The sequence below is a fragment of the Bacidia gigantensis genome (assembly GCF_019456465.1).
Source record: "Bacidia gigantensis strain McMullin 20006 chromosome Unknown contig_295, whole genome shotgun sequence".
Taxonomy (NCBI): domain Eukaryota; kingdom Fungi; phylum Ascomycota; class Lecanoromycetes; order Lecanorales; family Ramalinaceae; genus Bacidia; species Bacidia gigantensis.
Window position 1 is genome coordinate 70631 of NW_025408608.1, and position 14970 is coordinate 85600.

General features: G+C 51.6%; 3 protein-coding genes across 3 annotated transcripts; 2 read left to right on the forward strand and 1 right to left on the reverse strand.

Moving 5' to 3' along the window:
- Positions 1 to 196: 196 nt before the first annotated feature.
- KY384_008080 (uncharacterized protein) lies at positions 197 to 3149 on the forward strand (the record flags this gene model as incomplete). The annotated part of the gene is made up of 6 exons (XM_044816569.1): positions 197 to 297; positions 351 to 1525; positions 1936 to 1982; positions 2046 to 2189; positions 2256 to 2481; positions 2587 to 3149. The coding sequence occupies 6 exons, from the start codon at positions 197 to 199 to the stop codon at positions 3147 to 3149; spliced, it is 2256 nt and encodes a 751-aa protein (XP_044665934.1).
- Positions 3150 to 4836: 1687 nt separating this feature from the next.
- Positions 4837 to 10574, reverse strand: KY384_008081 (uncharacterized protein; the record flags this gene model as incomplete). The annotated part of the gene is made up of 3 exons (XM_044816570.1): positions 4837 to 9477; positions 9521 to 10457; positions 10507 to 10574. The coding sequence occupies 3 exons, from the start codon at positions 10572 to 10574 to the stop codon at positions 4837 to 4839; spliced, it is 5646 nt and encodes a 1881-aa protein (XP_044665935.1).
- A 215-nt stretch (positions 10575 to 10789) lies between these two features.
- Positions 10790 to 13111, forward strand: KY384_008082 (uncharacterized protein; the record flags this gene model as incomplete). The annotated part of the gene is made up of 1 exon (XM_044816571.1): positions 10790 to 13111. The coding sequence occupies one exon, from the start codon at positions 10790 to 10792 to the stop codon at positions 13109 to 13111; it is 2322 nt and encodes a 773-aa protein (XP_044665936.1).
- Between the last annotated feature and the right edge of the window lie 1859 nt (positions 13112 to 14970).

Sequence of the window (14970 nt, forward strand, 5' to 3'; positions counted from 1 at the left end):
AGAAAGTTGTCACCATGACGCCATGGTTTTGCAGATTTGTAATTGAGAAGCTCCAGTGCTATACTGGGCATGGCAGCCGCTAGAGATATAGAGCGGATGGCGTCCCCGTCATTCAGCCCCCCGTATCCCTCAATTTCCCATCCTCACAACCTTTCTACCTCCTGCTGCGCTCCAGGACACATTCTTTGTTGCAACCATGGCACCTACAGCACGATATGAATCTGACAATGTCTCACCTGATCCACTGGCAAAGCCTCTTGAGTTCGGTTTTAGCGGCAAGACCGCTAATAACAGATTGTTCGTCTCTCCCAACATTGGCTCCTTGCCATGTCCTAATTCGATATATTTAGCCTCAAAGCAGCCATGACCGAGCGCTTGTCCTCTTGGGACCCGAAAGACTTTTCAAAACGCGGCATACCATCCACAAACCTCATAAATACATTCAAGAGATGGGGCGAAGGCGAAGTCGGTACAATCTTGACAGGCAACATCATGGTGGAGTTCGACCAGCTCGAAGCGGCAGGTAACCCAATCATACCGCGTGGTGAAGATCCCAGCGGTTCACGCTTCGAAGCGTTCAAGGAGCTGGCGTCTGCTTCCAAAGCGCAAGGGAGCTTGATCGTTGGCCAAGTCAGTCATCCAGGGCGACAAGTCAGCGAAAGTATAAACAAGGATCCCATATCGGCCAGTGACGTGCAATTGGAAGGAAACGTGATGGGGATGACATTTGCCAAGCCACACCCAGCTTCCCAAGGAGAAATAGACCGAGTGGTAGAGGGCTTCGCCCACGCGGCAGAGTACCTACACAAGGCTGGCTACGACGGCATACAACTGCACGGTGCGCACGGCTACCTCCTCGCACAATTCCTCGCCGCATCCACGAACAAGCGCACCGACAAGTACGGTGGCAACCTCGAGAATCGCTCCCGCATCATCATTGAGATCGCTCAAGCCATTCGCAAGCGCGTGCCGAAAGACTTTATGCTAGGTATTAAGATCAACAGCGTTGAATTCCAAAAGGGTGGCTTTGATACCGAAGAATGCAAAAACCTATGCATAAGCCTTGAGGCCAACGAATTCGACTTCGTCGAACTCAGTGGTGGGACCTACGAGGAGCTTGCTTTTGCACACAAGCGAGACAGTACGAAGCAGCGCGAGGCTTTCTTCCTCGAATTTGCGGAGATCATTGTCCCTGCCCTGAAAAAGACTCGGACTTATATCACGGGCGGCTTCAAGACCGTGGGAGCGATGGTCAAAGCTCTCGACATTGTGGATGGCGTCGGTTTGGCGAGACCCATATGTCAAGAGCCGAGGATCTGCAAGGATATTCTAAGTGGAAAGATCAAGGGAGCCATCAAGCAGAGGACTGATGACCAGAACTTTGGCCTGACCAATGTTGCTGCGGGCAGTCAGATTCGCATGATTGGTAAGGATCAGGAGCCGATTGACTTGAGCCAAGAGGCGAATGAGCAAGCTTTGATGAAGGATATGGGACACTGGAGTGAGCTGATGTCGGCGGATACGGGTATGTATTCGTATGGATACATAGATTTTGAGAGCATCAAGCCGCATCCTTATGGGGTGGCTTATTGAGCGGATGCTCATAGATGTATATATCAAAGCTTGATTAGATAGGAAAGAGGAATAGATCATCATATTCACAAAACGCTCCTGAAGGTTCCTCAAATGGAGAAGCCGCCGAGTCGCCACTGCACTGCACAGCATAAAGCAAGCACAAAATGAGGCATAAAATTATGCAATTTCCGCGGTATCTTTCCGCTTCGATACACATTTCTTGGCATATCGAAATGCTGATGCCTTTCGACATCGACAATGCGCTGAACGCCCAATTGACCGCTGAAGATGTCGGGAGAGGCGCCTATAGGTGATAACAGAGAGATCTTCTTACTGTCAATGCCGAGCTGACCTCTCCAGTCCTCGATGGCGGGACAGGCTTCCTCAAAGTCGGCTACGCAGCCCAAGTACGCCCTTCTCACGAACTCCAAAGTCCGCAACAAAACAGCTGACCGGTGACGGCGCTATAGAACTTCCCAGAACACCAATACCCCTCCATAGTCGGCCGCCCCATCCTCCGCTCCGAAGAACGCGCTGGCGATGTCGTGGTTAAAGATATCATGTGTGGGGACGAAGCGGCGGCCGCGCGGTCACATCTGCAGATCACATATCCGGTACATCCTCATGACCATACGTATATACATACAAAAAGAGGACGAGGGCTAATTGTGTTGGAATAGATGGAAAATGGCATCGTAAAACGCTGGGACGACATGTCCCATCTCTGGGACTTCACCTTCTACGAAAAAATGCAGATCGACCCCACGAACCGCAAGATCCTCCTGACAGAACCGCCCATGAACCCTCTCCGGAACCGCGAGCAGATGTGCGAGGTCATGTTCGAGCGATACGGGTTCGGCGGAGTCTACGTCGCTATTCAGGCTGTACTGGCGCTGTATGCTCAAGGTGTGCCAGCCCCCACCCACCAACACCTTCCCACTTGCCCTCTCAATCTTCCAAGCTTCTCCACTTTGACGTTAAAGATCCTTAATGACTCTAATACTCCTGCAGGTCTCAGCAGCGGCGTAGTAGTCGACTCCGGCGACGGCGTAACGCACATCGTGCCCGTCTACGAATCCACAGTCCTCAACCACCTAACCCGTCGCCTCGACGTCGCCGGGCGCGACGTAACGCGCAACCTAATCGCGCTCCTCCTCCGGCGCGGCTACGCGCTCAACCGCACCGCCGACTTCGAAACCGTGCGCCAGATAAAAGAGAAGCTGTGCTACGTCTCCTACGACCTAGAGCTCGACCAGCGCTTATCCGAAGACACCACCGTACTTGTGGAAAGCTACACGCTGCCAGACGGGCGGGTGATCAGGGTTGGCAGCGAAAGATTCGAGGCTCCGGAGTGCTTGTTCCAGCCGCATCTCGTGGATGTGGAACAACCGGGTATTGCGGAGTTTTTGTTCAATACGATACAGGCGGCCGATGTGGATATTCGGTCGTCGTTGTATAAGGCGATTGTGTTGAGTGGGGGGAGCAGTATGTATCCTGGCTTGCCGAGCAGGATGGAGAAGGAGATTAAGCAGTTATGGCTTACGAAGGTGTTGGGGGGAATCCGGAGAGGTTGAATGTACGTTTGGAGTAGCGATGTGATGGGCTTGGAGGTGGTAGCTGACGTCGATACAGAAATTCAAAGTCAGGATTGAGGATCCGCCGAGACGAAGACATATGGTGTTCCTGGGTGGAGCTGTGTTGGCGAATATCGTAAGTTTCCTTTGCCGGTGCTAGATGGAAGGTGGAAGGCTGACGATGCGCAGATGGCGGATAAAGACAACATGTGGATATCGAAGCAGGAATGGGCAGAGCAAGGATCGAGGATACTAGAGAAGCTGGGTCCGAGGTAGCATAGCAAAGCTGATGAGTGTATGATTCATAGCCCTAAACAAAGCTTTTCAATTTCTCATACTACATTGAATCCTGGAACGCCTCGCTAATAGTCCATCCATCATCATCCCTATAATCACGTATATGTCGGCTTTTAGTTCCCTCTCAGACCATCCTTTCCCCCTCCCTCTTCTATTGCCCTTTACTCCTCTCTCCTCTCCCCCTACCTCCTCTAATTCCTCCTCTCACATCCCCATCCTAACCAACCCCTGCAAAACCCCCACTCCCGCCTTCACCCCATCGACAACCCTAGTCCCCTCCGGCGCCGCATCTCTAACCCAGTCCTCCATGCCGACAAACCCCGCACAGCCCAGTATTACCACTCCTACCTTCCCCCCTTTCCCCCCTCTTCCCCTGTTCCATTAATACAACACAACCGCCTCGTAGCCACTTTAACCTTCTCCTCCACCCCCCTTCCCCTTCCCCTCTCCCTTCCCCTCTGCCTCCTCCTCCTCCTCCTCCGTCACCCAAGTGAACTTCACTAGCGGAAAGACCTACACACTCGACCCCCTTAAACACCCTCCTCGCCTTCTCTTGCCCAAGCACATACCCGCGTACCGCGTCCTCCAGGGGCGTCTTCCAGGCGTGAGCGGTGGTTATGATGCCGAATCTTTCCCCCTCCCCATCCCCTTCCCCCTCCCCTCCTCCTTCCCCTCCTTCCCCCTTCCCTCCATCCCTTTGCCCGTCTGTTTCAAGAAGTTGTACCGCCGCCGCACACGCGGCTTCGAAAATGCCTATCACCGCCTTCCCCCCTGCCTTTCCCCCTGCCCCCACCCCCCGCCAACTCCCGCAAACCCCTCTTTATGGCCTGCACGAGGGGATGGGGCGAGAAGCACGCGACGAGAAAGGCGTCGTGCTCGTACAGCAGTTTCTGGAAGGCGGAGGGGTATGTGGTGGTGGATGGGGCGGTTAGGGTGGTTGTGGGGGCGGTGAGGGCGGTGGTGGAGAGGGCGGCGTCGGCGGGGGAGTTGATGGATGCTGGGGGAGGGAGGGGGGCTGTGTGGTAGGTGTATGTCGTCTAGGACAGGTGTTAGTGTGATGGGTTTAAGGGTGGAGAAGGGGGGAGGAGATGGGGAGGGGAGAGGTGGAGAGGTGGAAAGGTGGAGGAGGGTGATGGGGAGAGGTACATTATTATAGTCTAGAGCTTCCACGACAGGTTTGAGGGACTCAGTCATGGATTGATTAGAATTTGGATTTATGATTGCGATCTTGATCTGTTTAGGCGCCATATTGGCAGCTGGAATGATGAGGTTAAGAAGAGAAGTGGAAGACGTTTGAATTCCCTCCCATATTTACGTTGATGTACAACCTTCCTTTTCCATTTCCAGAAAACCCCCGCCAACGCCAAACGCAACCCCACCAACCACGACCCTATTTATCCTCACCCCCCAAAACACCAACAACGCCCAGCAACTCATCCACAACCCTCTCCTCAAGCCTATTCTCCGCCCCCCCATCCCTCCTCGCCTTCATCCGCCCCCACGCCTCCTCCTTCCCACTCGTCGGCACAATCTTATCCCTCAACGCCCCGCGTCTAGTCAACCAGCCTTCCACATCCTCCCTCACTTGCGCCGCATCCCACTTCACGTCCTCGATCTGGCCCGCTTGCACGGCCGCGCTGGCGCCAGCTTCGCGGAAGGTGCGGAGGATGCTCACGATGAGGGCGAGGGATGAGGCTTCTTGCGCCATGGAGAGGGTGAAGTACCCCTTGGAAGGATTTTTGGCGGGGGATGTGCTGCTGGGCGATGTACCGAACGCTTGACTTGCGCGGGAAAGCTGGTGAGGGAAGGTATTGAGGGCGCCTGCTACTTCGGCGGCGATTGAGGGGCCGACGGCTTGTAGGAGGTTCAGGAGTAAGGGTAAGAGACCCCGAGACCAGATCGTGAATAAGCGAGGTGGCTCGTCAAAGGGACCGAAAGCTTTTTCTTGAAGTGCTTCCATTATCTTGGCTGTGAGGATATGGGAAAGGACACCTTCGACGGCTAGGGTTTCTGCCAGAGGCTGGACTGTGGAGAGCTCGAGAAGGAAGTGGATGGAGACTTCGCCGTATATGGGATCACCGGATGCGGCGAGTCGATCTGACCAGGAGAGAAGAACGGCGGCGTAGCGTGGGGTTTGCGTGTCTGCGAAGGCTTTCATAAGGTGCTCGGAGCTGGTGGATACGCCTGGTATTTGGAGACAAGAGTGGAGGATAGCTATGAGGAGAGAGAAGTCTGCGGGAGATACAAGGCTTGGAAATTCGTGGAGGAGAGTTGTGAGGGAGCAGAATCCTTCGCCAACGATTTGACTTGTGATTTCGAGCGCAACCTGGAGAGTTGTGTCACCGACTTGTGAGCGAGGTTTAGGTGCAGGATTATTCGTGGCTTGGTTCAATGCTTGCGTTGCTGCAGCAGGACCTTCACCGCCGCTTATGTGAAGCTGTAGTGCGAGAAAAAGTATGCGGACGAGTGTCCTGTGATAGTCAGCGTCTCCGGCCCCCAAGGCTTCTCCGAGGTTTGTGTTGTGGTTTCGTAATGTTTCCCAGGCAACATTCAAGATGCCTTGGGCCACCGTCTCGGCGCTTTTGACTTCATTCAGAGTTTGAAGAAGGGTGAATGCGAGGTCAGCTCTTGTTTGCATCAATCGTTGAAAGAATTCTTCTGGCAATGCATTTTCAGCATTCGCCTGAAGGCAGTCGATCACTGTTTGTGCTATGATCTTTTGGAACCGCGATTCTTTCGCTAGAGGAGCGACGAGCTCGATGAGGAAGCTTTTCCAACTCGAGAATAGGGCCTGAAATATTAGCTCAGTCATGGAATTCGGTTGGAGTTCGGTTGCTAATCTTACCACTTGAGCTTCAACGATAGATAGGTTGAAGTTAGCCCTCTTGACCTCGTCCGCGAAGCCTTCTCCTCCAAGACCTGTCCATGACGGATCGAAGGACAGCATTTTGGAAGCCATATCCAAGTCATAGAAGTATGAATCGCCCAGAGATGCTTGAATCAGTGCCGTGCGCTGAAAGTCATCCAAGCTACAGCCTTGATATTTCGCCGCAAAATTCCGTCTCAAATTGCCATGCAGAGAAGCGTTGTACATGGGCACAAAGTTGGCATTTTTCGCGAACTGGTGCAAATGCTCAAGAACCTCTTGAGCAAATCTGGAGCTGCCTTGCTCCTGAGACCAATGTGTGTACATGGCCAAGATCTCAGCGATGCATGCGGACATCTGTGTCTTATTGCATTCTTCGTCAACATTGGCTCCTCGATTCCTTGTCCTTACCTCAGGTCGAGAGGCAAATCTAGAGACTGACAATAGGAAGGTTGGATGATCGTGAAGCGTTTGTAGCGTCTGAGGCCAGTAGTCAACAGCATTGGCGACAAATTCAAGCATGGCAAGTGCTCTCTTGCTTTCTAGCTTGTCAATGATATGCAATTGGTCAAGTGCAAGGCTCAGCATCGGCGTCATCTGCTTCTCACTCTGTTCAGCGGTCCCAGCCTTGGTTGTTCTTGGCGGTCGTTTCCCAGTCAGAATGAAATGGGCAAACCATTGCTGTCGCGTAGCCACAATACTGCCGAGCAGTCTCCAGATGGCAACAAAGAGACGATTATCTCGCACTGGTCTATCAAGGACAGAGAGCATTTGCAAGAAGCTGCCGGCATTTTCTTGACCGAGATGAGCTAACAGGGATGATGGTTGTGGTAAGTCTGATGGCGCTCGGACAATGGCGTCCAAGAGCTGGACGACGGGCGCTCTGTACATCTCATGCGCTGCGTAGAGTGTGGTGAATATCTTGATGTTATCGTAGAGATGATTGTTAAGATGAGACGAGCGTCGGTCCAAGATGTCACTGACGCGAATAAGTGTAGAAAGTAATTGTAAGGCGTGTTTGGTCTGTTCGATACAATACCTTCTGCTCCCAGTCTGCAACGAACCGGATGTTTCTAGCATGCCTGCAGCACATATTCGTATCAACGGTTCCATTGTGAGCTCGGCTTTCGAGGATGAGAGAAAGACGTCCGCAATAACTTTCGCGGATGGTACGAGTGCGGCGGTCAGCTGCGACATAGTCTCTTCAAAGCTGTTAGTATCGTAAGCGTAGTGTAGTATTTTGTCAAATATCTTGCACAGCCAGCACGCCAGTTCTGGTCGGTCGGCTTCATTCGCGAATTTCCAAGTGCCAAAACTGTTGAAGACATCCATCATTATTCGCTGGAAGTTGAAGAGAACCTTCTGCATGATTGTATGCGAGACACCAGAGCCAAATAGATTGACTGCGCCAAAGCGTGCAATGGCCTTCGAAGGGGTACGACGTGACATCGCTTTTTCGACAACGTCTTCCACAAGCGTGTCGAAAAGGCGAATACAGCCATACAAGAAATCGTAGCGACCCAAAACGATTTCAATGGAGGATATAATAGTATTGAGGCAGCCGCCATCTTCTCCTAGCAACCCACTCCGTCCCAAAAATGGCCAGACTCTATCAGGCATGACGCGTAGGATTGCGTGCGTAAAGTTGACGCATTGGATCATCACATTTAGGGAGTCCTCTTCGTCAGGCCCCTTCCTCGGCTTGTGTAGCTCATTTTCGAAGATCTGAAATACCACGCTTACGATATCACGATCTCGATCGACACCTTGACTGAGTTGATTCAGAATCGATGCTGCTGCGTCATGTCTTGCAGCAGACTCTTCGAATGTTTTGGTAGCGGAGAGTAGGAGAGCTGAGATAAAGGCGATGGTCTCTCCAACAATTTCCGGCGAAGCGGGAGACCCGTCTGTCTCATTGGAGTTGATTGCGACTGCAGCACAGTCCAGGACTTGTCCAAGATAGCCCAGGCCGGAATACTCATAATTCCAGGCCACGACCAAAGGCTTCCCATTAGATAGGACTTTGCCACGAGTACCTTCTGGTAACCGGAAGACCGTGCTAGCGAGACGCTGGGAATTGAAAGAGCGGGCGGTAACAGCCTTTCCTGATTGTAGGACACTTTGTGCTGTAGCGATGTCGAAATCGTAGTCCCTTGCCAACTCGACATAGTCGACCTCCTGTTCTTCTTCTACGTTTCTGTATCCGTCGTACTCCAGCGGTAATTGACATGTGAAAAGATCAAGCTCCTGAAAGACCAGAGCGTTTTCTTTGTTGTTGTCCTGCAGGGTCAACGCTTGCGAGAGCTGCAAGATAGGCTCAGATTCATGTGGGAAGCGAGAGAGAGCAACGAGGAACATGTTCGATTTGAGCATTTCGTCATCGCGTAAGAACGCTGCGGGACTCTCAGAGAGCGAACGAGATGAACTCATCACCCAGTCCCAGTACCGCTCTGATCCTTTGATCGCAGCAAGAGTAGCACTGAAGAATGCAGGTTGGTAGTCTACAAACCCAACGCATGCTCGAATGAGCTGGAGCAAGCATTTGCGCATCTCTTTGTCTGGAAATCCCTCATGCTCGTAACCGTAAGGCGTGCAGTACTCTGTAGCAACTACAGTAATGATGTCAAACAACTTACCCCCCTCGACTGCGTTGCCAGCCAGATAGGGTACTGGATCGTCGACCTCTGTGATGCATATTCTGTCATAGATATCTTCAACCAGCGTCGATTGCTGAGAAGTGTCACTGCTGGTTGACGATCTTCGTCGAATACTAGGCATAAAACTCGGTCTCTCATATCCATCCGTATCCGATGAATCTCCGCCACCATACTTGTCAGCTGCCCGGGTAGACTGTCGCATTTCGCGTGATTCCCGAGCTGCAGACGCCATCTCTCGGATGGTCTGCGTAATGATGCTCCAAGACATGACAGCAAGACTCGCTACGGCCGAAGGAGCGAACGAGATGAGGACGTCGTTGATCTCATGAACCGCTACCTGATCTAGAATGTACGGGACGGAATCGTGCGAGCCGAAGTTGGGTGGATTTCCAGAAGCGACAAGATTTAGTAGATCAAGCGCTTCCGTGACATTGAGAATGGTTAGGGAAATCAGAGCGGCTAGGGATTGTAAGGGCATGCTGTACTTCGTCTCAAACCCAGGATATGGCTAGAAGGGTCAGCAATACTTTGAAAATAAGGCCATAACGTACCAATTGAAACCCCTCGAAAAATCCGCACTCGCCCATCAATCGAAACCATGACAAGATCAATGCTGATTCGACAGGTGCTTGTTGGGCCTGTAGCAAAGCTTGCACGTTCTGCAGGATGTGCACGATCTCAATGACCTGGCAGCATCCCCAAAGTATCTCAACCTTCTCTTGCTCCACGCCAAGTCCAGACCAGCCGCTACCAGTCGCCAGTGCCTGAAGTCTTGACCCAATGGATCCAGCAGCAATCTCAAAGAAATGGTCTCGAGATTTCCCTTTGCCTTTTCCATGTGGCGCCCAGCGAGTGAAGAGCTCCAGTCCAATTTCTCTAAGCCAACCAGAGCGCTTCTCATCCGGCAGAGCATTCTCTACGTTTTTACGTGTAGCCAGGTAGTGCGATAGAATGTACTCGCTGCACTTCAGAATGTAGCAGCGCTCTGAAAGTAGGAGCTCAATCATTCGCCGTCTCCGGGTGCTCTCATCTGAGCCTTGGGCTTCCTCCTCCGTCGGCCGCTGCGATCGTGAAAGACCAAGATCGAGGTCATTTCGAAGCAGCAGGGATCGATTTGCGACTCCTGTAAGTCTCGCCCCTTCTGGCCCTGACACGGCGCTTTGTAGCAATTCTGTAGCCGGCTGCTTCTGCCATTCCAAAACCGCGATTCTCAAGGCCGATAACTCGTTTATCTGGGTTTCCTTGCTCAACAATAGACTATCCTCTTTAATTTGCTTGATGTTGTAATGAGAGTGGGAATTTGGTGATACATTCACGGCGGAGGTTTTTGTTTCAAAGCTTGACTTGCTTTGCGTATTGGGCGCGCCAAATGGGGCGGTAGGGTGAAGGATATAGTCCTGAGTCTGTGGATCGAGTAGGAAGCTCTTGATCGAGTCATATTCGGGGGCTGTAGGACGTGCTAGGATGTGAAGGCAAAGTTCCCACGACCTGATAGATGGTTAGCTTTGGCAGGACCGCAGCAAAATTCAAGAACTACCAGAGCTGTTGGGTGCCGTCGAAACAACGATCGAGAGGAGGAAAGTATGCTTCCCCGACTGGCGCCATCAGGCATCAAAGCAGACAATGCGCCGGACTCCGTGAATGCTGTCAATGAATGTATCAAAGATTGAGCGCGATGGGTCAACCGCGTCGCACGTAATTTTAATAGAAGAGCTAGTTTAGCTCAACGAAAAATACGATACTGCCTCACCCGAAGTTGTCCGATAGTCAAATGTGTCATTTGTGGCCACCTATTCAGACTTACCTTCACCCACGATATCATGAACGGCGCCGGCATCATAGATCACTCTCCGAGTCAACCAGATGCCGTTTCTCCAATACCAGGCGCCTCAAACTTGATCGTCATTGACAATTATGACTCATTTACCTACAATGTCTACCAATATTTAGTCTTAGAAGGTGCAAATGCCAAAGTCTACAGAAACGATGAAATCACTCTGAAAGAAATCATCGATCTAGAACCAACGCAGCTAGTGATAAGTCCCGGCCCGGGCAATCCAGAGGATGATGCTGGCGTCAGTAATGAAGCCATCCGCTATTTTGCTGGCAAGATCCCTGTACTTGGTGTGTGTATTGGAGAACAATGTATTTTCACTGTCTTTGGTGGCAAGGTCGAGATGACCGGGGAGATTCTTCACGGCAAGACATCCCCTTTGAAGCATGATGGCAAGGGGCTATATGCAGGTCTCGGCCAGAATCTGCCAGTCACACGGTATCATTCTCTGGCTGGGACTCACTTGACACTACCTGATTGCCTGGAATTAACCTCGTGGACTGAGCGACCGGGCGATGGGAAAGGAATCATCATGGGAGTGCGACACAAGGAATTGCTCGTCGAGGGCGTACAATTTCACCCCGAGAGCATCCTGACAGCAGACGGAAGGATGATGATACGAAACTTTCTCCAAATGCGAGGCGGGACTTGGGAAGAGAATAGACGTCTAGGGAAAGAAGTATCCAATTCGCAGGCGCTGGAACCCCCTGGCAAAACAACTTTGGTCAATGGCACAGACCCGCCCGCGTCAAAGACTAAGCCATCCATTTTGCAAGAGATTTTCGACGACCGTAAGAGGGTATTTGAAGAACAAAAGAAAGTGCCCTCCTTCAGGCCCTCTGATTTGCAAGCTATCTATGATTTAAATCTTGCCCCACCCCAAATTCCTTTTGCTGAACGGCTTCGTCAATCACCCTTCAAACTATCACTCATGGCAGAAGTCAAGCGTGCTTCACCCTCTAAAGGTGACATCGCCCTGGACATTTGTGCTCCTGCACAAGCGAAGGAATATGCTCTTGCAGGAGCGAGCGTCATCTCAGTACTGACCGAACCACGATGGTTCAAAGGGAGCGTTGAAGATATGCGGCAAGTGCGACAGATCTTAGAAGGAATGCCACATCGTCCAGCCGTACTGCGGAAGGAATTCATCTTCGAGAAGTATCAGATCCTCGAAGCGAGAATCAATGGAGCGGATACCGTTCTCCTGATAGTCAAGATGCTAAGTCGCGACGACCTGAAGAAGCTTTACTACTATTCTCAAAGCCTAGGTATGGAGCCTCTAGTCGAAGTCAATACGGTCGAGGAAATGGACATCGCCAAAGAGCTTGGCGCAAAAGTCATAGGGGTGAACAATCGAAATCTAACCAACTTTGAAGTCGACCTTGACACGACAAGTCGACTTATGGAAGGCGTCTCCGATGATACCATTGTGTGTGCGCTCAGCGGCATCTCTGGGCCAGAGGATGTCAAGGCTTATCAAAGTAACAACGTGAAAGCTGTATTAGTTGGTGAGGCTCTGATGAAGGCACCGAATGTCAACGACTTTGTTTTCAATCTGCTCGGACGATCAGAAGGAAAGGAGCAGTTCCTGAAAGCAGGATTGAATGTGAAGATATGTGGTACGAGATCACCAGAAGCTGCCAAAGCCGCTATCGAGGCTGGAGCCGATCAGATTGGTATCATACTGGTAGAAGGCAGAAGTCGTTGCGTTCCCAAAGATGTGGCTTGCGAGATTTCCAAGGTGGTTCATACGACACGAAGGCTGAGTGCTAAGACAGAGTCAAACGTGGAGAAAAAGGCTGCCTCTGGCTATTTCGAGCATTCAAGAACTCACTTGACGCAAACAAACCGTGCGCTGTTAGTAGGCGTTTTCCAAAACCAGCCTCTCACATATGTTTTGGGCGCACAAAAAATACTTGACTTGGATATCGTGCAGCTACATGGCTCAGAGCCTATCGAATGGGCAAGACTGATTCCAGTACCAGTCATCCGAAGATTTGGGCCTGGTGACCGCGACTTGGGCGTTAGGACTTACCATACCTTACCATTACTCGACTCGGCTGCAGGTGGTACTGGTCAAAGCGTCGATTTAGAAGCTGTGATCGTGGCATTGAAAGCCAATGACGACTTGAGGGTGATACTTGCTGGAGGTTTGACACCAAATAATATTAGCGACATCTTGGCTCAATTGAAAGATCACTTGCACCAGATCGTAGGCGTCGATGTCAGTAGTGGTGTCGAAACTGACGGCAAACAAGACGAGGAGAAAATCAAAGCCTTCATTGCAAATGCAAAGAGCTATTGCTGAGATGTAAGCTATGAGGTCGTTACTCCGCCAACATTCCTAAAGTCAAATACCACCACCCTATATGAATGATCACCTTTGAAAAGAACAGCTCATCATTCTACTTGCTTCAGCTTACTTAGAGCATAATATCATTTTTTTTTCGCTTGGCACCCCGAATTTTTCAACGGTGTAGCAGATTGTCTCAGATTGCCACCGCCGTCCAAATATATCTTTTAATCATTCATTTATTCACTTCACTTTCGACCCGAAGACCGCCAGCAAGCGCCGCCACGGACTCATCAGCTTCTCGAACGCTGCATTCTTCACTTGCGCCAGAATATTCCGATGACGGCTCATGCAGGCTAACATAACTTGACTTACACTCTGACATCAGGGAGCGCACATATATCTACGCAGCATAAAAGGGTTCCAGAGCAACCAATTGTCTATGTAGAGTACTCAGTCATATTCTCTGCCTTGCAAAGCATCATCTTCAGCCCAACACTTCGGCTCCATACGTCGAACTTTGCAGCGGAACCTTGTTCTAGCACTGTGCCCTGCCAGGTTCTCGGTGTTTGCTCGAGTCTTCAAGGCTTGATCAAGGCAGCTTTGAATTCTTCTTTTACTCAAGCAGACACACACTTAATAAATACTTTCTGAGACCTGCGACCCTCGTTATTGGCCATGGCGATCAATGACCTCCTGAAATCTTATGTCATCGCCGTGACTGGCGACTTTGGCGAGCAGAGAACCCATGAAAAGATGCGAGGCTGGATACAGAGCCATGGAGGAAAATATGCATATGACATAAGTGCCAAAGTCACGCATCTTGTCGCAAGCCACCAGCACTACAAGAACCGCGTGGCGATGGGCAAGTCCACCTCCTCTTGAGACGCATTGATGTCCAACTGCACTGCAGGTACTGACATACCCTCAGTCAAACAAGCAGAGCAGCTGTCGATCCAAATCGTATCCTTCGACTGGCTCGAAGACACCCTGCTCAATCGAGAGCGATGTCCTGAGCGAAAATATCGTCTCGAAAAGATCATTCGCAGCAAACAAAAGACCAAAGAGCAGAAACGCGCAACGCGAATCGAGAACATCAAGAAAGGCAGTACGACCTCCCCTTCACCCGTCGCCACTCCCTCTCTAATCCCACCAGTGGAGGACTTCGAGCGCGGCTGTCTTGAGTTCCAAAAGGACATGTTCTCCGGTCTGCCCCTCCCCTCCCATCCTCTCCCCTCCCTCTCCTCTCCCCATTCCCTTCCCATCATCTTCTCGCCCACCTCCCATACCCCCCTTTCCTCACTAACATCTTCAGCCAACTACCACATCTACCACGACAGCACCTCCTTCGCGTACGACATAACCGTGGCGCGTGCCAACCTCTCCACGAACACAAACGAACGACACAGTCTCAAGGTGGGTGAACTCCCCATCTACACATCCTTCGCGCCCTTCCTCTCCACCCCCTGCTTACCCTCGTACGCGCCCCCACCCGCACCCCACACACGCGTCCGCACCCGCTGGCCCACCGCTCAACGTCTCCAGCTGTACGAATCCCACGCCCTACCAAGGCTATACGCGTGCTACAGCAAATACTCGTCGCCGGGGCAGAACGCGGCGGCAGAGATGATCGCGCCCATTGGCTCCAGTTTTGACACCGCGTTTATGGGCTGGAGGGTCTTTTTTGAGGCCAAGACGTTGAAGAGGTGGGATTTGAGGTTGGTGAAGAGTTATGTTTTGAAAGACGGTGGGGCGGGGGCAGGGGTGGGGGCTTTTGTGTATTTACCGCCGAGGGAGGGGAGCCCAGGGGGGTGCTGGGGTATGAGGATTTGGAGAGGAGGGAGGAGGAGGAGGGGAGGGAGGAGGTGGAGTGG